Source organism: Elephas maximus, chromosome 6 (genome assembly GCF_024166365.1).
Source record: "Elephas maximus indicus isolate mEleMax1 chromosome 6, mEleMax1 primary haplotype, whole genome shotgun sequence".
NCBI lineage: Eukaryota > Metazoa > Chordata > Mammalia > Proboscidea > Elephantidae > Elephas > Elephas maximus.
In genome coordinates, this window is record NC_064824.1 from 116909945 (window position 1) to 116935087 (window position 25143).

General features: G+C 52.3%; 1 protein-coding gene and 1 pseudogene across 1 annotated transcript; one reads left to right on the forward strand and one right to left on the reverse strand.

The window, feature by feature from the left end:
• Positions 1 to 1653: 1653 nt before the first annotated feature.
• LOC126078091 (probable hydrolase PNKD) lies at positions 1654 to 24832 on the forward strand. Its single transcript, XM_049888145.1, has 9 exons — positions 1654 to 1901; positions 17678 to 17793; positions 17928 to 18040; positions 18711 to 18769; positions 20252 to 20344; positions 20687 to 20850; positions 21504 to 21590; positions 22412 to 22527; positions 22738 to 24832. Exons 1-9 carry the CDS (start codon positions 1741 to 1743, stop codon positions 22909 to 22911), a joined length of 1083 nt encoding a protein of 360 aa, XP_049744102.1. The 5' UTR covers positions 1654 to 1740; the 3' UTR covers positions 22912 to 24832.
• On the reverse strand, positions 12166 to 13824 carry LOC126077897 (40S ribosomal protein S11-like; annotated as a pseudogene).
• Positions 24833 to 25143: the final 311 nt, after the last annotated feature.

Below are 25143 nucleotides of genomic sequence, written 5' to 3' on the forward strand. Positions count from 1 at the left end.
GGCTAGGCTGAGATCAGAGAAGCAGTGGAATTGTGGAGCGAGAAAGCCGTAGGCTCTGTTCCTCAAGATGTATCCACAGAGGAGAAGCTTCATGTCTGTCTGCGTTTTCTAGATTACAATTCATTTTGGTGGCAAATTAATCCATCTCTTATCTCTTTGGGGAGACGGAGGACAGTGAAACCTCCAATGCATTGTGCATTTAATGATCCATACTTGGTATGCTAAGAAGCCCTGGTAGCACAAAGGTTAAGCACTTAGCTTCTAACTGTAAGGTTGGCTACTCGATTCAAACCCGCCCAGCTGCTCCATGGGAGAAAAGACCTGGTGATCTGCTCCTGTAAAGATTACAGCCTAGATAACTCTATGGGGTAGGCCTACTCTGTCCTATAGGGTTGCTATGAGTCAGAATTAATTCGATATCACCTAACAACAACTACTCGGTATACCCTCAGCATTGGGTACTCAGCCTTTTATCCAAATACCTGATCAGAGTACATCAGAGAGAGAGAGAGGAAGAAAATGTGTGATTTGGGGATTAGGTTATCTAGTCTGTCTCAGGCCAGGGAAAAAACAACAGTTTTGCCTCACCTGCTTTCCTCCCCCACCATCTCCCAGTGGGAGACAGAGTGAACTTGACTCTTTGCAGCATTTCCTTCCCTTCCAGTAGGGTACTGGGCCAGCACTAGGGCGGGAGCAAAAACTAGCCCAGCCCTAGCTCCTGTGTGCCTACATTTGTAGATTTCACTAGACCTGCCCTTACATCTACTTCTGTCCCACTAACCCTGACAACTTCTGGAATCCATCAGGAAGGCAGTCGTGGTGATAGTGGGGTGATGTGGAAATTGAACTGGGTTTAAGAGTCTGGATATCTCAGTCCTGGTCTTGTCTCTGCCACCCATTTACTTTGTAACCTTGGTCAAGTCACCACCCCCCTAGCCTTGGTGGCCTCTTGCCCTTCAGTGCATGCCTTAAATGTCATCTGCTCAGAAAGGCCCTCCCCCAACTAAGTTGGTCATCTCTATCTTCCATATCATTGCTCCTTCTGCTTGCTTCCTTTATAGCGCCACAATTTGAAATTACACACACACGTATGTATGTGCATAATGTTTGTTTGCTTGTTTACGGTTCATTTGCCCACTAGATGCTAGAATGTAAGCTACAGGAATGCAGGGGCCGTGTGTCTTTGACTCTTGCATCCTCAGAGCCTAGCACAGTGCTTGGTACCAGAAAAGTAATTTAATGAACGAATGAATGAATGGAAGCCGACCCAGATGATCTCTCTGGTCCCTTCCAGCTGAAAAAGCTCACGCGCCTAAGGTTTCCCCGCCAGGAGGACCACTCCACTGTCTCTCCCAGAGCCTCCAGAAGGGTGTTAGGGGAGTGGGGGGAAAACCGAGCGCCTGTCGCCTTCTGGGACTCAGGCAATTGTGCACGGGGATTAGCGCGGATCCGAGGCCCGCTCCAACCCCGCCTCCTGGCCGGCAGACGGGGGCAGGGCCAGGCCGCCTCCCGGCTGGTGGCACTCTGGACACGCGCCCGGCCGATGGTGGTAAGGGGGCGGGGCCGAACGCGAGGCAATAGCAGGGGCGGGGCCAGAACGCCCCCAACACCCCCCAGCCCGTCGGCGCAGGGGGCGGGGCCCCCAACCTCGCCGGTTCCCCGCGGGGGGCCCCGGCTGGACCGTCGCCTAGCAACGGCCAGCCCCGCCCCCTGGCTCGCTGCGGGTGCCTGCCCCCCGGCATGGCTTTAGCCGACTGGCCTGCGCCGTGGCTGTGGGTCGCCGGCTTCGGGCTGCTGCTCCTCGTCCTTGTCCTGCTCGTGAGCCCCCGCGGCTGCCGCGCTCCGCGGAACCTCCGCGGCCTGCTCATGGCGCGCAGTGAGCGGCTGCTCTTCCGAATCGGGTTTGTGCGGCCGGGCTTCGGCGGGATGCGGGGCTCGGGAAGGCGGGAGCTCTGGGGAAGGGACCAAGAAGCAGGGGCTGCGGGAGGGCTTAGGAAGGGGCATGCAGTGGGGAATCCGGGGCCAGAGAAGAGGGATCGGAGAGGCGCCGTGGAGAAGCTACTGAACTGGGGGAACTGGAGAGGAGGACAGACTTTGAGGACACGAAGGAGTTGGGGGGCTGGAGAAATAGGATAGGATGGGGGAGCAGGGAAGGGGGAGTGGGGGGGATGGGCCAAGGTAGTCAGGGAAGGGTGCGTGAGAGAAGCTGGAGACAGGGAGATGTAAAGGGGGTGGTTGCAGGAGCCCCGTGCCGGTATGACCATCCCTGTCTGGGGCTAAGGTCCCCAGAGGCCCGCCTCCCTCCCCCAGTTGGCAGGTGCAGGAGAGAATGTCTGCCTCACTGGAAACCTCCAACTCCTTTCCATGTCCCTCTTCCCACCATCCAACTCCCCACCACTCGAGGTGGGCTCTTCTGTCCCAAGGAGGAGTCCCAGCCCTGTAGGTCAGTCTGTTCCTTTCCTTCTGTTCCTGCACCCTGAGCACAGTCCAAAGTCCCAGGCTGTGAAATTTGACCAAACCACTTAACCTGACTTGTGGAGGCTCACTGATCTCTGGTGACTTGTCCCCAAGTCTGCAGGGGACTCCCTGCCCCCCCCTTGCCCTTTCTTCCTGGGTCCAGACACAGCGGTAACCAGCTGTGTTCTGCCACAGAGAGGCAGAGAAGGAGCCACAAGATGTCGGGCCTGTCAGGGCCCCTTCCCTTTCCCACGACCAGTTGTCCTCCATTGGGAGAAGTGGGGCCATGGGACAAGACTTCAAGCCGAAGGTTAGGGACAATGATGCTAGGAATGAGAATTGTGGGAACCCTGGCCATGGGCCAGTTTGTGGGGAGGACCTAAGCCTAGGAATTTCCTGAGTTGCAGAGAAGACATTGTGCAATTCATCCCCTCCTCCCCAGACCACCCCAGACACTCCTAGAGCTTCAGCCCTAGGATTCTACTGACACTCGGATCTAAGAAATGGAGATATAAAGGCCTACAGTAGAATCCTACTGACACTCAGATCTAAGAAATGGAGATATAAAGGCCTAGCAGGCAGGAAAAAACAGAAAAACGTGTGTGTGTGTGTGTGTGTGTGTGTGTGTGTGTGGTGGGGGAACCGTGTATATGTGTGTCTTTTGGAGCATTCATATCTCTAATATTCCAAACATTGGTCATGTTCTAGATAATGCTGCAATCAATTTACCATTGCTCTACAAATAGCATAAATAATGAGATTCACAAATATTTAAATATCTTCATATTTGGGATATTAAAAAGCATTTCTTCCTACAAAATTTCTGGGAATTTTACATGTCTACTTAGGAATTTTTTTAGATCTACTTCTAGCTTTCAAAATTGATAAATTGAAGTCATACAAATAGCCTGAGGAATTGGAAATTAGAAGTGTCCCTTGGGAGCTAGGAGAACCCTGGTGGCATAATGGTTAAGAGCTACGACTGCTAAGCAAAAGGTCGGCAGTTCAAATCCACCGGGTGCTCCTTGGAAACTCTATGGGGCAATTCTACTCTGTCCTGTAGGGTCTCTATGAGTCAAAATTGACTCGACAGCAAGAGGTTTCGTTTGTTTTTGTTTTTGTTTAGGAGCTAGAATCAGAAGTCCCCAGATCAGAATCCCCAAGGTCTCACCTCAGAATCCTGAGGGGTTTTGAGTATTTCTGGAATTTGGGATCTGGGAGTTTCCTATCCCCAAACTTGGAGTTCTCAAAGAGCTTCTTCAGAATTCAGTATTCCTCTGGGCTACCCTGGAAACCTGGTGGCATAGTGGTTAAGTGCTCCAGCTGCTAATCAAAAGGTTAGCAGTTCAAATCCACCAGGCATTCTTTGGACACTCTGTGGGGCAGTTCTACTCTGACCTATAGAGTTGCTATGAGTCGGAATCGACTTGATGGCAACAGGTTTTTTTTTTTTTTTCCTGGGCTTTCCCATGTCTGGATTTCAAGGTCGCCCTGGAATCAGTTTTCCAAATCAAATCTTTAGAGCTGAAGGGCGTGCCTGGAATCAGAATTCCAGACTGGCCACTCTAGGATCTGGGAAACAATCAGTTTAGTCCCATGGGGGAGGGGCTGCTTGCTGGCAGGAGGGAGAGGGGTGTTACCAGGAAATGGGAAGGGGGAAATAGGCAGGTGTTGATACTGTGGGGGTGCCCACAGGGCCTCCAGGAAGGATGGAGAGGGAGGGGGACGGGATGGGGACAGGACATGTTGGGGAGGGGCAGACGCATGGTTATGCTCCATCCTGAAGGTATGGCTGAGATGACTACAAATCAAGGTTTCTATTGGGGGCTGGAAAACAGATGATGGAAATATTAAGCAATGTCTGAGAGAGCTGTTGTTCATTAATAAGAATAATCACTGGTATTTGACCATTTAATAACAGGCTTTCCTCAAATACTGTATAACCACAATTGCCTTGGGGTAGGGTTGGCTGGGCATAATGAATGCAGGAGAGTAGACCGGAGCTAACCTGAGGATACACATGTTTGAGGCTCTGCGGGGTCTGGGAGACAGTGTATGTAGTAGCTAAGCACATAGGGTACAGGGTTGGACAAACCTGCTTTTGAATCCATGTTGTTGCTTAATAGCTGTGGACCTTGGACAAGCCACTCAACCTCTCTGTGCCTCAGTTGTTTGCACCTGTAAAACAGGGATAGTAATAGTGTCTACTTCACAGGGCTCCATGGAGGATCAAATGGAATCGTTCATGTAAGTGCTCAGGAAATGTTAGCAATTGCTCATTCTGTAGCATGGGGATATGCGGAGTAGGGTGGGCAGGCACCAGCCAGGCTTCTTCTGGAGCTTCCTTACATACTTTCAAAACCCATCCTAACCACCCACCCATCAGGAAACCCAACATCCCTCCATTCATTCAATGAACACCTAACTGCCCTGGGTCGGGACTGTGAGATCACAGATGTGAGTGGAGCTCTGGCTGCTGTTCTTCAGGAGTAGGGGAAAGAGGAGCACGTGACCAGGTCTAAGCAGGGGCCCAAATGCTCTGTGGCAGCGACCAGGGTGTGGCAAGTTGCCCTGGAGTGACAGGGTGTGCCTAAAGAGTCTGGAACTCTTCCGTGTGTGCACCTTGCTTTATACCTCAGTTTCCCTTTTGCTTCTTGGCCTTCTCAGTGGTAGTTGAAGGGGGTTTGCAGATGGGGCCTTGAGGAAAGCCTCCGTCTACAGAATGGAGGTGATGGGGGAACAAGGGTGGGCTGGTGCAGGGCTCAGAACATCTTGCAGAGCTGAGGAGGTGGCCAGCGGCCATCCTTTGGAGGTGGGCAACCCTAGCTGACCAAGCCCTCCCTCCCTGAGCAAGCCCCCTCTCCACTCCTGGGCTTAGAGGGTCTTTCTTGACCCACCTGACCCAAGTAAAACCAATTGCCCCAGAATAGGCCTTGCTTGTTCCACTTCTGCAAGATGAAACAGGCCAAGGAGGCCCACTGGCTTGATTTTAAGAGCTGGCAAGAATTTGGACCCTATGCTTCTTGAGTGAATGGCCCACCTCCTTATGGCCCAAGAGGCCAGGCAGGGGCAGTGAGCTGGGCCACCCACACAGCCTGGCAGGAACAAGGAGGGGAACAGGGACCACTTATTTCCTACAGGCCTCTGGGATCTTGGAGAGCTCCAGTCCAGGGCTCCACCCTGGCCTCCTGGCCTCCCTGCTCTCCCCACTGATCCTGCTTCCCTTCTGCTGCCTGGTTAGTTTTCCAAACCACGACTCTGAGCAGGTTCCCCCCTTCCCCAAGCCACATTGCCTACAGAAAAGAGTTCACACCCCTCACCCGGACCAGCCTAATTCCATCTCCCCAGGCCCTGATCTCTTTCTGTACTTCTGTCTGGGGGCTTGTCACACCTTCCTCCCTGCATCTCTACCTATCAAATTTTCTTGTATCCTCAAAGCTCACCTTTGAAATATATCTAAATCTGAACATTTCTCCCCACCTCCACTGCTACCACCCTGGGCCAAGCCACCATCACCTCTCACCTAGTCAGCCATAACAGCCTCCCAAACTGACTGCTTCCTTCTGCCCCTATACCCCCCAAATACTCTCAACACAGCAACCAGAGTGAAACTGTTAAGATTAAATCAGAACATGTCATTTCTTTGCTCAGACCTTTCCAGAGAGTTTCCTATCTCTCTGACCAAGAGTGAAAGTTCATTCAAAGAATGGCTTAAAGGCCCTATGTGACCTCCCACTGCCTCTCCCCCACCTTACCTTTTACAGCTCTTCACCTTGCTAGCGCACACGGCCCTTTTGGCTTTTCCTCAAACCCTCCAAGATGATCCCACCTCTGGCCCTTTGACTTGCTGTTCTCTTGCCAAAGAATCCTCTTTCCTACTGCTGCTTTTTTTCCCTCAAGTCTCTGCTCAAATTTCACCTTGCTAGAGAGGCCTGCCCAGGCCACCTCATCTAAAAGTAACAGCGCCTTACCCTGTACTCCCTGTCATCTCTACCCTACTCTGTTGTTCTTCGTAGTATTATATGTTAACTTATCTATTAGTTTAGTGTTTGTCTCCCCCAACTAGAATATGAGCAACGTTAGGGAAGAAACTTTGTTCACTACTGTATCCCTGCTTCTGGAGTAGTGCCTGGCACGTAGTTGGCCCTTACTCAGTGTTTTTTGAATGAATGAATGAAAAGGTTGGCTCCGATACCATCTCCATGAAGCCTGCACAGGCTCCCTGGTCAAAATGGACTTCTGCTTCCAGAGCAAGCCCTGGCACCAGCTTCTCTCTCAGAGCTCCTACTGCATATTCTTGCTAGCTCTTGAGTTAGGTGTTCTCAGGTCTGACTCCTCGACTGGACTCCGGCAGGTTGAGCCCAGGGAGTGGGACTGAATTAAGAGGGCCAGGGGTTGGGGTGAGGGCGAGGAGGGAGAGCCCAAAGAAACAAAACAAAACCCAGAGGGCTTCCCTGGGTAGGTGGCCTAGGGTTACAGGGAAGAAGACAGAACTAGTCCAGCCTTCCTGGCCAGGACTGAGGCATAGCAGAGAGGCTGGCCACTCTTTCCCAGCTTTTGGTCCTACTCAAGGGCCCTCAGCAGCCATTTTCCCTCCCTCTCTCTGCTAAAAGCAGGCCTCCTCTGGAGGGAGCCGCACTGGCCTCGTGAGCAGGCTTGCTCTGACCACATGAAGGCTCTGCCCTTCTCCTGGGTATAGGGAAGTGTCCCCCCTCCCTGCCCCCTTATTCTAGCAGCTTCGGGAAACTATCACTCTCCAGAGCCTTTTTATCTGTCTCATTAGCTTCTTTAGTTTCCCCAGTTTTGAGAAAGCACAAAACACGGAGCCTCTCTCTTTATCCCTAAAGGTCCATGGAGCAGGCCCTGGCTCCAGTAGAACTCTGTGCCCTGGTGGCCCCCCAGCCCTCAGACAGGCATTTCTGGGTTTGGTTTCATGAAGAGTTGCTTGTCCCTGGTCAGATGCAAAGCCTGGGCACCCTGGGTCTGGGGGGGTGGGGGGCAGGAAAGGGGAACCAAAACGCTCCCTGACCAGAGGCCTCACCAACCTGGGCGTGCCTGTTGGGTTTCAGTGGAGTCCAAGGCCATTTAGGGAACATCAGAGGGAGAGATAGGGAGAGAGTGACCTTGGTGATAAGGGCTTTCCAGGTCCTTCTGCTTGATGCTGTAAAAAACCCATTGCGGTGGAGTCGATTCTAACTCATAGCAACCCTATAGGACAGAGTAGAACTGCCCCCAATAGAGTTTCCAAGGAGTGCCTCATGGATTTGAACTACCGACCTTTTGGTTAGCAGCTGTGGTACTTAACCACTACGTTACCAGGGTTTCCTCTGATGCAGAGCCCCCTTTATCCTGTCCCCTCTACCTGACTGGCCTGAGGCTGGGCTGAAAGGCCTAGTTTGGATGGGCACTTGAAAGCCCTCTGGCGCCTGGGGCTGCCAAGGATAGTGAAACTGCCCAGGAAGGAGGGGAGGAAGAAGGGCTCCATTGTATGTTCTCCACTGTGTGCCAGAGGGGAGGTGTGTGTGGGCGGAGAGCCGTGTCTCACTGCCCCCAGCTGTTGGTCCCACACGGCCTCCCTTGGGGCTGGAGGTTCATACCAGAGAAGCCGTGCTGTGGTTCAGTGAGGTGAGAAGTGAAAAGGGCTTCCTGACCCCACACCAGTGTGGCTGGTACTATGTGGGCTGCTGGCACCCCACAGGCGGAACCTTCAGGCCCACTGCAGGGACTCTCCCCAGGCCTGCTGTCACCCCCCACACCCACCCTTGCCTGCCCCGAAGAAAAGAAGAAAAGCGGTTTTTTCATCTCCCACGTGGGTCCCCAGAGGACTGGTCAGGAAGCGTTATTTTCTTTTTGATGAAGTGATAGTAGCTAGTTCTGGGCCCCAGAACTGCTGAGTCAGAATCCAGGAAGGGAGTGGGGAGGGAGAGGAGAAGTTCAGAATTTTCTTGTTTTAACCAACATCCCCAGATAATTCCAGTGCAGGTGATCCGAGGTCCACCTTTGAGAAGCACTGTCCTAGATCCCAGCTTTGTGACCACACCTGGGAACCCTGCAGCAGAGCGTTTGAATCCCATATCTGGCCTGGGGTATGTAAGTCACCTGACCTATCTGGGTCTCAGCTGCTCTTTTAGAGAAGGGGAGTGCTTGGTTTTACAGAAAGGGCAACTGAGGAGGCTTGGGCAATGAGTGAGAGTCTGCCCCCAGGCCCTGACCAGACTTCCTGCTTCTTGCCTCCAGCAATAGGTGAAAGGAAGGTGTATATCTGGTAACTGCTGAGAAACCCAAGGCCTGTTGCATGGGGTGTGATGACCTAGCTGGTCTGGGGGCAAAGGGAGGCTAAGAGATAGAAGGACACAGGTTCTTCTCAGCTACTCCTCCACCTTCACATTTTCCCCTCTGGGGTCTATTCTTCTTCCCTAAATTCTCTTCTCCATCTGGCTCATGATGCTATCCTTGGACCCCTCAATCCATTCCTAACCCAGGATTAGGGGTCACTGAGCTGGATTTGGAAGGGATCTTCAGGACTGTCTGATTCAGGTGTCCCATCCTGAGGTCTGCAGTCTCTTACCCTCTGCAATTGTCTGCAAAATGTTGCATGTGTAATATGGTCCAGAAGGAGGAGTCATAGCATTTACCAGACTCTCCAAGAAGTTTATGACCCAAAGAGGCTAACACCAGCGCTCCAGGAAGCCCTGGAGGCCAAATTCCAAGGCTGTGTGTCTGGGTCATTGTAACCACCCAGCGTATCATTCTCAAAGGAGCTGGATCTACCCCCAAACAGTTTAGACCCATTCATCTCATCCTACTCCTTCATTTGGGGTTTGAGGAGAATTTCAATAGTCGAGAGTCTGCAATCAGGGTCAGGCTGCCTGCAGATGAATCTCTGCTCTACCACTCAGTAAGCTGTGATCTTGAGCACATCACTCTCACCTCTCTGGCCCTCAGTTTCCCTGTCTGTAAAATGGAGATAATGATAATGCTACCTGCCCTGGTGGTATTCTGAGGATGACTTGATTTCACTGATGGGAAGCACTGAGTTTAGGGCCTGCTCACAGGAAGGGGCAAGAAAAGCCATTGTGATGATAATTGTTTGAAAGATGAGGAAAATGGGCCCTAGAGAGGTGGAGTGACCTGCCCAAGGTGCTGTAACATGTCTGGGGCAGAGGATGGACTGTAAAACCAGTCTGCAGACCCCAGTCCAGTGCTCTTTCCACCTCCTTACTCTTCCCTGCTCTTTCTCTTCTTCCTGGCTCAGAGGCCCCTGGTCCAGACCCCCAGTTGCCGTTGGGTCAGTTTCAACTCGTGGTGACCCCATGTATATGTATAGTAGAACTGCTCCATAGAGTTTTCATGGCTGTGACCTTTCAGGAGCAAATTGCCAGGTCCTTCTTCCCAGGAGCTTCTGGGTGAGTTTGAACCACCAGCCTTTCGGTTAATAGCCCAGCACTTAACCATTTGTGCCATGCAAGGACTCCTGTGTTCAGACCTCAGGGCAGGGGAAATTGGGACAGTGTGTCCAGTAACACAGCCCCACCCATGCCCCTGGGCCTAGGTGACCTGCTTAGCAGAGCACCCTGCTTGGCCAGGCCTGTGGGTGCAACAAAGAGCGGAGAGGGCAGAGCAGAGGCAGAGGTGGCTGAAAATTGGGCAAGATGCCCCACTGGGCTTTGCTGGACTTCCCCACCTCGGTGTGGCGTGGACCACACAGTTGACAGTTCACCTTCCTGTCTCTTTAACATCTGCATCCCAGCCCGCTCCCCACAGTCCAGCCTTTCCTAGTCACTAAGCCAGCATTACTGATGGGTGCTGTACTACTGCTGGGAGGATCCCAGGGGAGATGCAGAGGAGCCGCGTGAGGAGCAGGTAGGACGTGGCCAGCGCTGTCTGCCTGCCCTGGGTGAGGTGCTGACCCAGGCACCTGGGTTGTTGCTGGTGTTAGTTGCCCTTGAGTGGCCCCTGCTGCTGAGGAGCTCAGCTCCTTGTGGGAGACCGGGAGGGGGAGACTGAGTGCTCCCGACAGAGCAGAGGGAGGAGGCCTTCTGCTGGGGTCACCAGGGACCACATCTCAGAGGAGATGGTTTGAGCCAGGCCCTGAAGGATGGGTAGGATTTCAGTAAGTAGAGAAGGCCCGGAGGGCAGAGAGGAGGGTATTCCAGGCAGGGAGACAACAGGAGCAGAGGCAGGGAGTGAGGGCAGTAGGTGAAAGTTCACGGAGCAAATCAGTTTCTCATTCAAGAATTTATACACAGCTTGTTTCGTGACCTTGGTTGCAAAGCCCTGAATGTGTCAGCATTCTCCCCTCTGTCTCCCTGGGTTCTCTGTGTCCATTTGCCCAGCTTTCCTACCCCTACTGTCCTTCTGAACTTTGCTTTTGGGAAAATGTTGCCCTTAAGGTCTTGTATAGTTGAATGTTCTAAGGTATATATTCCTCACATATGTTATTGTCCTGTCTATTGTATGGCTATAATGTGATCTCCAGGAGTGATTTCAGTTCCCAGTTTGAAGGATGTCTAAGGGCTGTAGTCTCAGGGGTTCTACCAGTATCTCTCAGACTAGAACGTCTGGTCTTACTGGATGAGTTTGAATTTTGTTCTACATTTCTCTCCCACTCTGTCCATGACCTAACATTGTGATCCTGGTCAGCGCAGCAGGGAGTGGTAGCTGGGCACCATCCAGTTCTTGTAGCCTCAGGCTAGTGGAGGCCATGGTTCATGTGGTCCATTAGTGAGTAATTTTGAAATTTTAATGAGTTATTTTAGGCGTTCAAAAAAGGATAGACACAATGACAACCACCACCACCCAGCTTAAGAAATTAAATATGGCAGGTACTGTGGAGGCCCCTGGGCCACCTCCCTGAGTCTATCGTCTCCCCTACCCCCTGAGATAACACTGCTAAACTGGATGTGGACCATTCTGTCAGTGACCTTTATTGTTTTACCACGTCTGTGTCCCTAAACGATATCCACGATAGTTTTGTATGCTTCTTCATCTTTAATAAGTATTGTCAGATTGTATATTCCCTCTGCATCACGTCCTTTAGCTTCACTTAGGTATTTGAGTATAGTGCATGTTGAGACCTGTTACTGGAAATCATTTGTTTTCCTGGCAGCACTGTTTTCCACAATCTGAAGATGTCACAGTTTATTTATTCATTTTACCATTGATGGACATTTAGGGCGTTTCCACTTTTTCACTCTTGAGGGCACAGTGTTTTCACTGGGAAGGGAAGAAGTAGAGTCTTGCCTTGGCTCCAGTTCACGGAAGGCCTGACTAGGGAGGGGAGTTGGACAGTCTCCTGTAAGCAGTGGGAGCCATGGAAGGCTTTTGAGGAGGAGCAGGACTCAGTCAAATGCGATGCTTTAGGAACTTACACTTTTGCCAGCGGCTTGCAGTTTGGACTGGAGTTAGAGGAGGCTTCTGTAAGAGCCTAGGTAAGAGCTGCAAGGGCCTGTTCCTAAGACGAACCCGTGTGATCCGGCCAGAGGACCCTGCATTGGTTGCTTACACCAGGGAGAGAGTTAAATGGGGGCTCATGCCGTATAACTGGGAGAATGGCAGGACTTTTCCCAGAAAGAGAGGGAGCAGAAGAGGGGCTGGAGAGGGGAGGTTTGGACCCTGCTTACTGTGATGCAGCTGGCAGGCAGATGAAGGAGAAGGAGCTCAGTAAGTTGAGAGTCATTGGAAGGCATGGTCAGGGAGGGGACAACCCTAGGGAAAGTGTCCCAGCATCACCTGGTTCTCAGGCCCCTTCCTCCCCACCTCCCGGGCCCTGGCTTCGGCTGCTCTGCCCAGTAATCCAGACTCCAGGCCCAGCAAGGCCTCCACCTGTCCCTTCCCCTGACCCCCAAACTGGATCTCAAGTTCCACATCCGTCCCCATCTTTCTGAAAATCCATCACCCCTTGAGTCCAGGCCCCTCATCTCCCACCTGGATGACTCAGTAGCCTCCTGCCACCTTCACTCTCGCACCTTTCACTGCATCCTCCACACAGCAGCCGAGTGAGCTTTCAAAAATGGAAGTCAGATTCCCCGCTTCAAAACCCGCCAGTAATTTTCCACACCTCTCACCAAGGCCTGCAAGGCCCTCCAGACCTGCCCTTGCCCACCTCACTGACCCTCCTCTGCCTCTTGGCCCTGCCTGGAGACTCAGAGGCTGCCTGCAAGTTCCTAGAACATGCCACACTCCTGCCTGCCTGGGGCCTCAGTACTGACTACGCAGAACAGTCTTCATGCTGGCTCCTTCTTATCTTTCAGTGTCCACTCAAATGTTGCCCTCTAAGAGAGGCCTTCCATGACCACCCTGTCTACAGAAAGGCCTTCTTCCCTTCCAGCTCTTCCAGCACCAGCTCTAGTTCAATAGGTTGGTAGTTGATTTGTTTTCTGGTTTATTTTCTGTTGGGCCCTCCTCTAGATAAGCGCCCCAAAGGCAGGGACCTGAATCACTTGTTCTCTGCTGCCTCCTCCGTGACCAGCATGAGCAGTAATATTTTCTAAATAAAGCAAATGCAAAAGAGAGACCTTGTTTATTCTCAGTACACAGTCCCTGTCCTCATGGGTCTTTGTGCCTTCCCCATTGTTGGGGGACAAAACCAAAGCACATAGAATAAGCATCCAACGGTGGAGGACAGTGAACATTTATCAGTCCCTTCCAGATGTACACAACCTCGTTCAAGCAGCTGTTAGGGGTGCGGGTTGAATTTGGAAAAGAACCAACAGTTGCTAAACACCTTCCACCTCCTAGCCCCTCAACTGAGTGCCCTACATTATCTTGTGTGTGTGTGTGTATTAAATGGGAAAACAACTTTATTTCAGTTGGGGGGCAGGCAGGCATCCCAGCTCGGAACTTCTGGAACCGCTTCTTGGTGCTGGTGGCCTTGGTGCCCTTGAGCACGTTGAAGTACATAGTCTTGCTCAGGGGCCAGCATTCATCCACCATGATGATGTCGATCTGAATGTCCCTGAAGCAGGGGGACAGGTGCACGGATATGTTTTTATGGCACTTCTCAAAGCAATTGTACTTGCAGATATCGTGGAGGTAGTCATGGTGGGTGACAGTGGTCTTTTGCATCTTCATATTGATTACCACACTACACAGAATGTGCCCTTGGATGGAGATATTACCAGTGAAGGGGCATATCTCATCAGTGTAGGTGCCCTCAATGGCCTCTTTGGTGTCTTGAAGCCCAGACCAATGTTCTTGTAGTAACGCGGGAGCTTCTCCTTACCGATTTCTCCAAGCTGGTCCCTCTTCTTGTTTTGGAAGATGATCAGCTGCTTTTGGTAAACACGCTTGGTCTGAATGTCTTCCATCTTCCTGGCCACTTGGGAAGAAGACCTTTATCTTATTGTATGTCATTTCATCTTCACACTGTCCTGCAGGGGTAAGTTATGGTATTACCATTTTATAGATGGGGAACCTGATGTGTGAACCAATGACTTGCCTAAGGTCACAGAACAGGGGCCAAGCCAAAACTGGAGCCTGATCTTTTTGTTGCCAGAACCCCAGCACCATCCATAAGCTGATGTAGGGAGAAAGGAATTCAAGTAAAGGACTCTGGGCATGGGTGTGAGGTGGGTGTCAGGGCACAGAAAAAAGGGTAATTTTATTTAATTTTTTAACTTTTCATTTTGGAATAACTTCAGGCTTGCAAAAATAATACAAAGAATTCCCATGTACCCTTCACCCAGTTCCCCTAAATGTTAACATTTTTCATAACTCCACCAAGAAACGAACTAAACCAAGAAACGAACATCAATACAATACTATTCACTATTCTCCAGACCTCATTCAAAGTTCTCCACTTGTCCCACAACTGCCTGGTCCAGAATCCCATCCAGGATCCCACATTGTATTTAGTCTCCTTAGTCTCCTCCTGTCTGGAGCAGTTCCCCAGACTTGCCTTGTCTTAAGATCTGACACTTTTGGAGAGTGCTGGCTAGATATCTTGTAGAATGTCCTTCATTTTGGATGTTGTCTTAGTCATCTAGTGCTGCTATAACTGAAATACCACGAGTGGATGGCTTTAACAAACAGAAATTTCTTCTCTCACAGATTAGGAGGCTAGAAGTCTGAATTCAGGGTGCCAGCACCAGGTAAAGGCTTTGTCTTTCTGTCAGCTCTGGGGGAAAGTCCTTGTTATCAATCTGCCCCTGGTCTAGGAGCTTCTCAATGCACGGATCCTGGGTCCAAAGAGCACGCTCCACTCCTGGCTCTTCTTACTTGGTGGTAATGAGGTCCCTTCCCTGTATGCTTGCTTCTCTCTTTTATATTTCAAGAGATTTACTCAAGATACAGCCTAATCCTATAGATTGAGTCCTACCTCATTAACATAGCTGCCTCAAATCCTGCCTCATTAACATCATAGAGGTTAGAATTTACAACACATAGGAAAATTACATCAGATCACAAAATGGAGGACACCCACACAGTACCGGGAATCATGGCCTAGCTAACTTGACACATTTTGGGGGCATATAATTCAATCATAGCAGACGTGTTTGCTCTTTTCTCATGAATAAATTATGGTTATGTATTTTTGGCACGAGCACCGCAGAAGTGATGCTATACCCTCCTCAGTGCGTCACATCAAGATGCAAATGATGTCTGCATATCATTACTGGAGAGGTTAACTTCCATCACTTGGTTAAGGTAGAGCCTGGCAGGTCTCTCCACTCCCTTTGTAATTAGTATCTTGCGAGGCAGATACTTTGAAACTATGCAAATATCCTCTTTCCTAACATGCTTGGGTGATTTGGCCAAGGTATCTGGGTGGTTGAGCTACAACTGCTAGCCAAAATGTCGGCGGTTCAAATCCACCAGCCACTCCTTGGAAACCCTATGGGGCAGTTCTACTATGTTGTATGGGGTCACTATGAGTCGGAATGAACTTGACGGCAAGGGGTTTTGGTTTGATCCAGGTGGCAGATTGAGCTCCTATGTGTTAGAAACTCTCAGTGTTACTTGTGTGTTCAGAGCAAGGTAAGAGTAGAGAAACTGGGGTGGTCAAGGAAGGCTTCTTGGAGGAGGGGCAGAATCTAGAGAAGGCAAGGGAAGGGCATTCGAGGTAAGGGAACATGCCCAGGGGAGAGTATGGAGGCAGGGATGTCCTGCCGCTGGTATCCTCCTACTGTTGTGCCAGATCCCCGGGGCACCCCACCTTTAGGGGCCCTGCCCCCATCTCAGCTTTGGAACTAAATTATTTCTACCAAATTGTCATAGAAACCTGCTTAGTTTTGACCAAATTTTTTGCAGACAAATCAGCTAGCTCTTCCCTAAGGGGCCTGAGGAGCAGCTGCCCCTGCCCCTACTCCCCCCGCCAGCCTCTTACAGTAAATCCCTGTAGAGATTTAGGGTCCGTCCTTCACGCACTCCTACCTCGACTTTTCTGTCTCAGACTCAACCAGAATCCCTTCCACTTTTCATGTATAACCCTAAGTGTTGACTGCTCCACCCAACCCCTGCCTCAGTTTTCATTTTGTGAGGGGAGGGCCTAAGACAGATCCTTCCCATACTGGCAGGGCTGGCTACATAATTTACACCGCCCATTGCAAAATGAAATTTTAAGGCCCCTTGTTCAAAAAGTGGAGCCCCGGTGGTACAGTGACTGAGAGTTTGGCTGCTAACCAAAAGTTAGGCAGTTCAAATCCACCAGCCATTCCTTGGAAACCCTATGGGGCAGTTCTACTCTGTCGTATAGGGTTCCCATCAGTCGGAAACGACTCGATGGCAACGGGTTTGGTTTGGTTTTTGTTCAAAAAGCAGGAAAAAAGTGCTTTATAGGTACTAAAATATAAAGCTTTTCCCTTTCTTTTATAATCTCTCTTTTGACTTGCCATGATGTTTTTAATTTGCTATTTAACATTCTAAGTAAAGAAAAATTAAAAAGTTCAATGATTAGCGTGAATATTATTGTTCCTCTTTATATTGTGTAATGCCAATTTTAAATGCCAACCTAAGAACATTTAACTCACGTGGAATCACTGGAATCTCACGATTCACACTTCATAATGTGTACATGCATATATATTTCGTTCTTAACCAGAAACGGTGGCAAGGCTGCTCAATACTAACTCAGCAGTTCTTATTTCACTTGTTGATACGCGTACATTCTACCAACACTCTCTACCGTTGGCTACTGACGAGTAAGGAAGGACCTTCCCTTTCCTTCTGTGTCATCCTTTTCAGCATCAGTGGTTAGAAAATACAGGGCACTTCATGCATTTTAAACTAATTCTGGTTGAACTGAAAGCACCGCCTCTTGGGTCGGTCTTAAAGGTACACTTACCTGTTCTTTCTCACTTTGAGTCTTACTCAACTCCCACACACAGTGAGCCCACTAGATTCTGTGCTCATGGGACATTGTGAATGCTATCTGTGTATGGGGGGCAAAGAATGGAGGCTACACATACTGTGTGTCCCCTCCATTGTGCTCCATTGTCCCCCAGACTCCACTTACAAGACACAGGTTCAAAGATAAAATCATTTCAAGGTGGCAACAGCAGAGCATTAAACCAAGTACAGGGCCCTTCTGCGCGTGGGGCCCTGTCTGACTGCGTGAATGGTCAGCCCACCCATCTTCGCCTCTCGCTGTGTCTTCCACCAAACAGCCAAACAGTACTAATAGTTTCTCCAAGCAAGCCCTCTGCTGTTTCCTGCCTCTGGGCCTTTGCCTGTTGTTTCCTCTACCCCAGTAGTCCTCCAGTGTGGGTCCCTGGACCAGCAGCATCGGCATCGCCTGGGGAGTTGCTAGAAATGCGTGTTCCCAGGGCCTACTCCAGACCTACTAAATGGGAAGCTGGAGAGAGGGCCCAGCACTCTGTTCTTTAACACGTCCCTTGGGCGATTCTGATGCGTGACCACCACTGCTCTTCCTGAAATATTTTCCCACCTCATTTCAGCTACCTAAGTCCTATTCCCCCTTCACTGTGAATATTGCTTCATGGGGGAGGCCCAGCCCTGGGCTGGATGAAGCTAACTCTCCCGGTCTCTTCTGGGAGTTCCTCACTTCACACCTCCCCTGTCTCAGGCTCTGCATGTGTCTGTCTCGGTCTTCATCTTGTCCTGGGTCTGAGCAGGGCAAACAGTAGGCACATAATAAGTGAGGGTGCAACTGTATCAATGCAGGGAATGGCCAAGGAAGTGGAGAGGAGGTGCCTGCAGGATCACGCAGGGGTCCAAGCGGGAATGGGAGAGGGGCTGACACAGAACATCCCCACTCCAGGTACAGCCTGTATACGCGCACCTGGCTCGGATACCTCTTCTACCGACAGCAGCTGCGCAGGGCTCGGAATCGCTACCCCAAGGGCCACTCCAAAACCCAGGCCCGCCTCTTCAATGGTGAGCTGTGGCCATCCCTGGCCAGCATCCCCCTAACTGACCCCACCCCATCCTCCCTGCCTACTCCCTTCATATAGCCCAATGGCCTTGCTCTCTGCTTGCCACCCCACCCACAGCCCCTTTCTGTCCCCCAGGAGTGAAGGTGCTTCCCATCCCGGTCCTCTCAGACAACTACAGCTACCTCATCATTGACACCCAAGCCCGGCTGGCTGTGGCAGTGGACCCTTCAGACCCTCGGGCTGTACAGGTGAGAAGGGAGTGGGGGTCAGGGGAGCGCTTGGGGTCACCTTCCACTTGCTAGAGAGGGGTTGACCCTGGTCCCTCTGCCGATGGGATGTGGCACTTGCCACTCCTGCACCCTCCACGGACACATACACACACACACACACACACACACACACACACCCCTCTACACAAATACACAAAGACCCCCTCATATACAACATGGGGGAGGAGCAAGTATCTAGAGCAGGGTAGATGAAGTAGGGAGGGTAGGAGTGGGGGGACCAGGGCCCAAGGGAGAGGTATGCTGACACTGGAAGTGGGCCTAGTGAGTTTCCTGTCATCTCTCACTCTCTGTGGTCCGCTTTCTGACCCTCTTTCTTCCTTCCTCACGTCTGTCTGTCAATATTTGGGTCAGTCTTTCCCTCCCATTTCTTATTTCTCTGTGTTCGCTTGTGTCTGTGTCTCTAGCCCCTCTCCTCTCCTCTCCACTACCTCCCCACCCTCCCCCATGTACCCATGCTGGGTCTTAGTCAGTTCCCTCCTCCCCCTCTCCTTTCCCCAGCTCTCTCCTCCTTCTCTTTTTCCTCTCCTCCCCACCCAGCACCCCACCCCTACCCCCATCTCTTTCTGCTTTGTCTCTCCCTTCACTTCCAGTTCCTCAGTCTGAATACTGCCTCCTCTTTCCCTCCCAGGCTTCCATTGAAAAGGAGGGCGTTACCTTGGTTGCCATTCTCTGCACCCACAAGCACTGGTAAGGGGCTGGGTGGGGGAATCTGGAAGCAGTTTTCCCTGGCCAACCCTTGCCCAACTGGGCTTGCAGGACTGGGCCCAGTGAGATGGGTCAGCTGGGGATCAGGACATCAGGATGGGTGGCAGCACCTTCTTCATGACGTCACTTGGGCACCAGCAGAGATGGAGGGTAGGCACTTCTACCACCCCATTTCTCCAGGCTCCTGAAGACCCAGGGGAGAGGAGGGCAGGAATTCATCTTCCATTCCATGGGCATTTATTAGATGCCTCCGGTGTGCTGGGCATGGGCAAAACTTGTGGTCTCTGCCTTCAAGGAGATCATAGTCCAGTAGCAGGAGACAGGCCTGCATAAAAGTATATCACCGTCTGTAAAAATGGCACAGGGGCAGTGTCTGACCTCCTCTAACTTCACAAGGGGGAAGGAGAATCAAGACCAACAGCCCAAGGTTGATTCCTATGAGGCGGAGGTCAGACATGCCTCCTTTCTCAGCCATCTTTACCAATTCTGACACCAGCTGCCCCTCCCACGGCACTCTACTTCTCTGCTGGGTTCGATAATTCATTGCAATGGCCACACAGAACTCACAGACAACACTCACAAGTATGGGGTTCATTAGGGAAGTAACAGGTTACAGTTCAGGTTCAGGAAAGCTCAGGGTATAGTTCTTCCATCAGGAAAGCCTCTTCGAGCTGTGCTCGCAGGCACACCTCTCTCTGGCCCTCAGCCTCTGCCCAGAGTCATTCAGCTTTCTCTCTCCTTGGGCTAGGGAGCCCACCATGCCATCTCCTGCTGCCAGGTCTCTGCCACAGATTCTCGCTGCCTTCAGTGTTACAGCTCTCTCTCAGTCTCCTGGTTCCAGGAGCTTCTCAGTGCAGGAATCCCGGGTTCAAAGGACATGCTGGCTCCTGGCTGTTGGTCCTTGGTGGTGGTGGGATCCTCTCTCTCCTGCTTCTGAGGTGGCTCATTTCAAGCCCAGCAGAATGGCAAAACTGACCAGTCCCTTTGGTGGGCCACAATTACCCTATCACACAGCCCCGCTGAATCAGTTGGGTGGAACTTACAAGATCATGGCTAGAATGGCCACACAAAAGTGATCCATCACACCGCAGCATTAAAAACATTTAGGGGGCATTTGGCACAGGGAACAGGAGTCAGGAGCACCAGGCAAGGGGTGGTCATATCCACTTGCGTAAATTAGAAGGTGATGACCTTGATGCTGAGAAAGTCCAGAAAGATGAGTCAGTATTGGCCAGGTTATTGAGGCCGGGGGTAGGATGGCAAGTTGGGGGAGGGGAGACATTCTGGGCAGGGGAACAACTTGCACAAAGGCCTAGAGGTGTGGACAGCTCAGCCCAGTCTGGGAGCCACAGCCCCCAGGGGCCAAAGGCCCAAAGATGCCATTGGGAGTGGAGACAAGGGACGACAGGAGCCCAGGAATGGTTGCCCCTCTAAGGACCCTTGCCTGTCTTTGCCGTCCTGCAGGGACCACAGCGGAGGGAACCGTGACCTCAGCAGGCGGCACCGGGACTGCCGGGTATACGGGAGCCCTCAGGATGGCATCCCCTACCTCACCCAGTAAGTCCCTGACCCAGGGATGGGATCGCCGTTCTAGGGGCCCTTTCCCTCACCCCATCCTTCGGTGGAGTATTTCATGCATGTCAACAATTGGACCTTCACTAGACTCCTTCCCAGTCATCTGCAGCCTGGCACCGCCCCCCTATCTGATCCAGCGATGGTCCCCTGAAGAGGAAGGGGGAGAGTTTGGGTCCAGACCCTGTGCGCTGGGGGTGCCTTCTCTCTCTGGCGTGGATGCCCACCCTCCTGCGAGTCACCCGGCCCCTTGGGCCTAGAATGGGTACAGAGATCAGCATGGTAAAAGCTCTAGTACCTTCTTTCCCCTATTGTCTTGCTCCCCAGTCCCCTGTGTCATCAAGATGTAGTCAGTGTGGGGCAGCTTCAGATTCGGGCTCTGGCCACCCCAGGCCACACGCAAGGCCATCTGGTCTACCTGCTGGACGGGGAGCCCTATAAGGGCCCCTCTTGCCTCTTCTCAGGAGACCTGCTCTTCCTCTCTGGCTGTGGTGAGTACCCCCACCCCCACCCCAAAGGGGAGAGGTAGGAGGTGAGGAGGAGGGAGGGACAGAGGCCAGGGCAGCTATGGTCCCAGGCAACGCATAAAGCACTGGTTCTCAGGACAGACGTCACGCCGGCAGAGATTCCCACCTACGTTACCCTGGTTTTTTTTTAATATCCCCAAGACTTCTCAAGGGAATGGACAGGAGAGAATGCCTGTGACTGTGTGAAGACCTCGCCACAGGGCATTTGTTTGCATTGGCGGAGACTGGCTCTCTGATGCAGTGACAGGCGGGACTAGGTTTTGAACAGTTGGGAAGTCCTGAGTGAGAGGATGACCCCGGTGGAGTGTGAGGACCATGAGTTTGGGCTGCATGGAGTCCTAAAGGGCACTACAGCCAAAGGAGTGCTCTTTGGAAAAGCAGGGCTTGGGATTGGGAGAACCAACCTAAAGGTCCTGCGCCCCTCTCCATCCAGATGCCAACATGTGGAATGGAGCCCTTCGGATGGGCTTGGGTGGGGGTGAATAATTGAGCCCACCTCCCTGGAGGGAGGAGGGAATAGATGCATTGGGGGTCAGCTCGCGGCCAGCCTGAGCCACACAGTCTGGTCCTCACCCCTCTCCGTGTATCTCATAACATACCGCCCATACCCTACCCAGGACGTACCTTCGAGGGCACTGCGGAGACCATGCTGAGCTCACTGGACACTGTGCTGGGGCTAGGGGACGACACCCTGCTGTGGCCTGGTGAGGCATTCCTCCCACCCCACCCCCTGCCCCCCCGCCATGCTCTTGGTCTGGGAAGGCTCTCCCAGCCCCTCACTGCCCCAGAGACCAGCCAGTGCAGGGCAGAGCTCCTCGCTTCTTTCTGGAGTGCTGGCTCTTTAACACCTCTGCTTCTCACCCCACAGTCCCCTGCCAGCCAGCCCTCGGCCTCTTGGGAGCCCTGAAGGCCCCAGAGGGTCCCAGAGAGATGTCCAGTTTTTCATAGTCAAAGCCAATAGCAGAAAGTAGCCTTTGCTTATCTGGGGAGAAACTGATAAATTAACTCAGCATATATCCATTGTCTTATTGTTTACAAAACACGTTCACAAACTTGTCCATTAATCTTCAGAACATTCATTCATTCCTTCCTTCATTTGACAAATACTTTATAGAACACCTACCATGTGCCAGGCTCTGTCCTGGGCATCAGGGAGCAACATCTGTGTCCTAGTTGGCAATAATTGTTTTCTCCACTTTCCACATGAGAAAATTGAGGCTCGAAGAGGTGGTGTGACTTGTCTAAGGTCACACACCTGGGCAGGGGTAGAGCCAGGGCTAGTGTGCAGGTCCTCTAGTCTAGTGGCTTCCCCCTGAACCTCCTTTACCTCTTAACTCATGGTGACTTGTGCCCACATTTAGAGAAGCATTGCTGGGCAGTTGGGATTTTTCTGGGAGCAACACCTTCCTGCCTGGTTGCTGGGTGCCCAGATGTGGCATAGGCCTGGGCCTGGGGCTGGGGAAGACTTTTTCTGACCACACCACCAGTCCCTGTCCTGTGTCCCCATGGCCATTAACGTCCATAGGTCACGAGTATGCGGAGGAGAACCTCGGCTTTGCGGGTGTGGTGGAGCCGGAGAACCTGGCCCGGGAAAGGAAGATGCAATGGGTGCAGAGGCAGCGGATGGAGCGCAAGAGCACGGTGCGGGGCTGGGGCTGGAGAGGAAACTGCTTATGCTGAGCCCCCAGGGAGAGTGGGGCCTGCAGGCACCTCCCCAAAGTTCTGACAGGCTTGATCCTCAGGCCTTCAAGTCAGAACTCCTGGACCCAGGCACGGGAGGTGGGGGGGCTCCCTGCATTGAACTCATGTTCCAGATTTTCTCCATCAAGCCTGGTGCGTCTCACCCCACAGTGCCCGTCCACCCTGGGGGAGGAGCGCTCCTACAACCCGTTCCTGAGGACCCACTGCCAGGCGCTGCAGGAGGCTCTGGGGCCAGGCCTGGGCCCCACTGAGGACGATTGCTTCTCCCGGGCCCAGCTCCTGGAAGAGCTCCGCCGGCTGAAGGACATGCACAAGAGCAAGTGATGCCCCCACCCCAGCCAGCCCGACCCCAAGGTGGGGAGACCGCCCACCTCCCGCACCACACCGTCTATCTCATTTCTACCACCGTCACCTCCATCTGTGCCCACAGCGGCCATCCTTCCCCCACACTGGTCGGGGGAGGGGAGGGACAAGGCCATGCGACTTGAGAAAGGGGACAAGTGGAAGCTTCAGAGACCCCAGGGAGTGAGGCTCTTAGGAGGGGCGGGAGAGAGAGGCCTCGGGACATCTCCAGAGCCTGCTAACTGGGATGGTCCCCTGCTCGCTTCCCTTGCTCCTGAGACTACAGTGAGGACATTATGGAGGCTGCTATGACCACCTCCCTCAGACAGGAGGTCACCCTCAGGCTGTACCCCCGAACCCAGGGCAGCAGGAGCCATAAGGGGATTAAGTCCATCTTCCCCTTTCCCCCTTCCAGGTGGAAAAATGTCAGCCCCCCAAAGTGGCCTAAGGTGTGGTGCCTTGGAAAAGTGATGGCTCAGGTGGCGAGCGGGCCCTGGTTTACTGAGACACTGCCCCCCCTCGCCCGGCCTCCCTGCCCCTGCCCCTCCCCCTCTGTCGCGCGCGCAGGCATCTTGCAGACTGAGCCATTCCTCCGGAAGTCTGAGCCACGCCATTCTTAGGCAGGCCCCGCCCCCAAGCCCTCCGGCCAATCCCCTGCAGCCTGGAAGAGGGCGGGTCCTTGTTGCCAAGGAAACCTGGCCCTGAGGCTAAGGAGACACCTAAAGCCGGTTGTGGAGGCTCACGAGCAGTCTTGCGGGTCACATGTTCGTCCAGCACAGGGGGCCCTCTGCCCTTGCCCTGGGCCAAAGAGCACCTCCGTCCGGGAGGGAGAGAGAGCCATGGTCGGTCTCGTGTTCCTCACTTTCGGCCCTTATTTTCAGAGTTTTTGCTCTGGTTAAGAGCTACGTCTGCTAAGCAAAAAGTCGACAGTTCTAATCCACCAGGCGCTCCTTAGAAACTCTATGGGGCAGTTCTCCTCTGTCCTATAGGGTCACTATGAGTCGGAATGGACTCGACGGCAGTCAGTTAACTTCATTCCCCCTGCTTTACCCTCAACCCCTATTCTCTTTCAGTTGGTAAAGGTTTATTTTTAGGCCTCGAAATTCATCTGGTCCCTTTGCAGTTTGCCAAGAACGTTCCCATGTGGTTTCTCCTTTGATCCTGGGCCCCACGGGGGAGGGACAGGGCCTGCGCCTCCACAGCAAAGAGCAGAAATGAAGTCTGGGATCAGAGAGCTCGAGTGAAATGCATCTTCCAGGACCCCAGGCCTGGGCCCTGCATCTGCTCACCCCATTCCGCAGTTCAGTTTCTCCTCGGGTCTCGGGTCCAGGTCTATTTGGGGGCCACAGTGGTCCTGAGCAGCCCGAAGCCTTCTCTTCTCGTGTGGAAGCCTTCCCTTGGGCTGTGCTCGCCTCTGGTTATCCTCCAAGGTGGCCCCTGCTCTCAGTTTCCCCTCATCTTCCCATCTCTGCCTCCCTCTCCAGCCACGGTCTCTGGTACCAACTCTAGCAATACCGTCAGACTAGTTAGAATCCCCCGCCCCCAACACAACGGTATCCTGCCTCGGTGCCTTCGCTCATGCTGTTTCTTCGAACTGGAACGCTTTTCTCTGCTCCCCCTGCCTTGTCTGCCTGGCAAACACCTATTCATCTCTCGCAATCCCACTCAAAGGCCCCCTCCTCCAGGAGGACAACCCCATGCCCTTCCCCCTCCAGGCTACCTCTGCACTTTGTAAATGCTTCTCTTGTGGCAGTTATCACACAGTACTTCACTTGTTTACATGTTTGTTTCCCCTTCTAGACTGTGAATCCTTAAGGGCATGGACTGTATCTTATGCATCTCTGTATTTCTGCGCCTAGCACGGTGCCTGGCACACAGTTGGCGCTCAATAAATGTTGAATGATTGAATGATTTAAATGAAGTTTGATGAATCAATGGCCTGCCTTTATTGCTGGTTGAGTGACAGCAAAGTACCTTCCCACTGTTTTCCTGTCTCAGGTGTAGGCCCACTAACCTTGAGTTACTGGACTTTAAGAGCTTTGGTCAGAATGGACACCATAAATATATTTCTTCCCATGGCACATGTGGATTTAGTTAGGTTTATTATTTGTTTACCTCAGTGTTTTCCAAAGTTTGAGATATGCAGGTGTATCGCCTGGCTACAGAGGAGATGGTTTTAGATGATCACAGCACAGCAGTGACTAACATGTCATG

Coding starts and splice junctions, on each gene's coding strand:
- LOC126078091 (XM_049888145.1), top strand. CDS start 1,741: ATGGCTTTAGCCGACTGGCCTGCGCCGTGGCTGTGGGTCGCCGGCTTC. Junction 20,851..21,503: donor GCTCTTCCTCTCTGGCTGTG/GTGAGTACCCCC, acceptor TACCCTACCCAG/GACGTACCTTCGAGGGCACT. Junction 21,591..22,411: donor CGACACCCTGCTGTGGCCTG/GTGAGGCATTCC, acceptor TAACGTCCATAG/GTCACGAGTATGCGGAGGAG.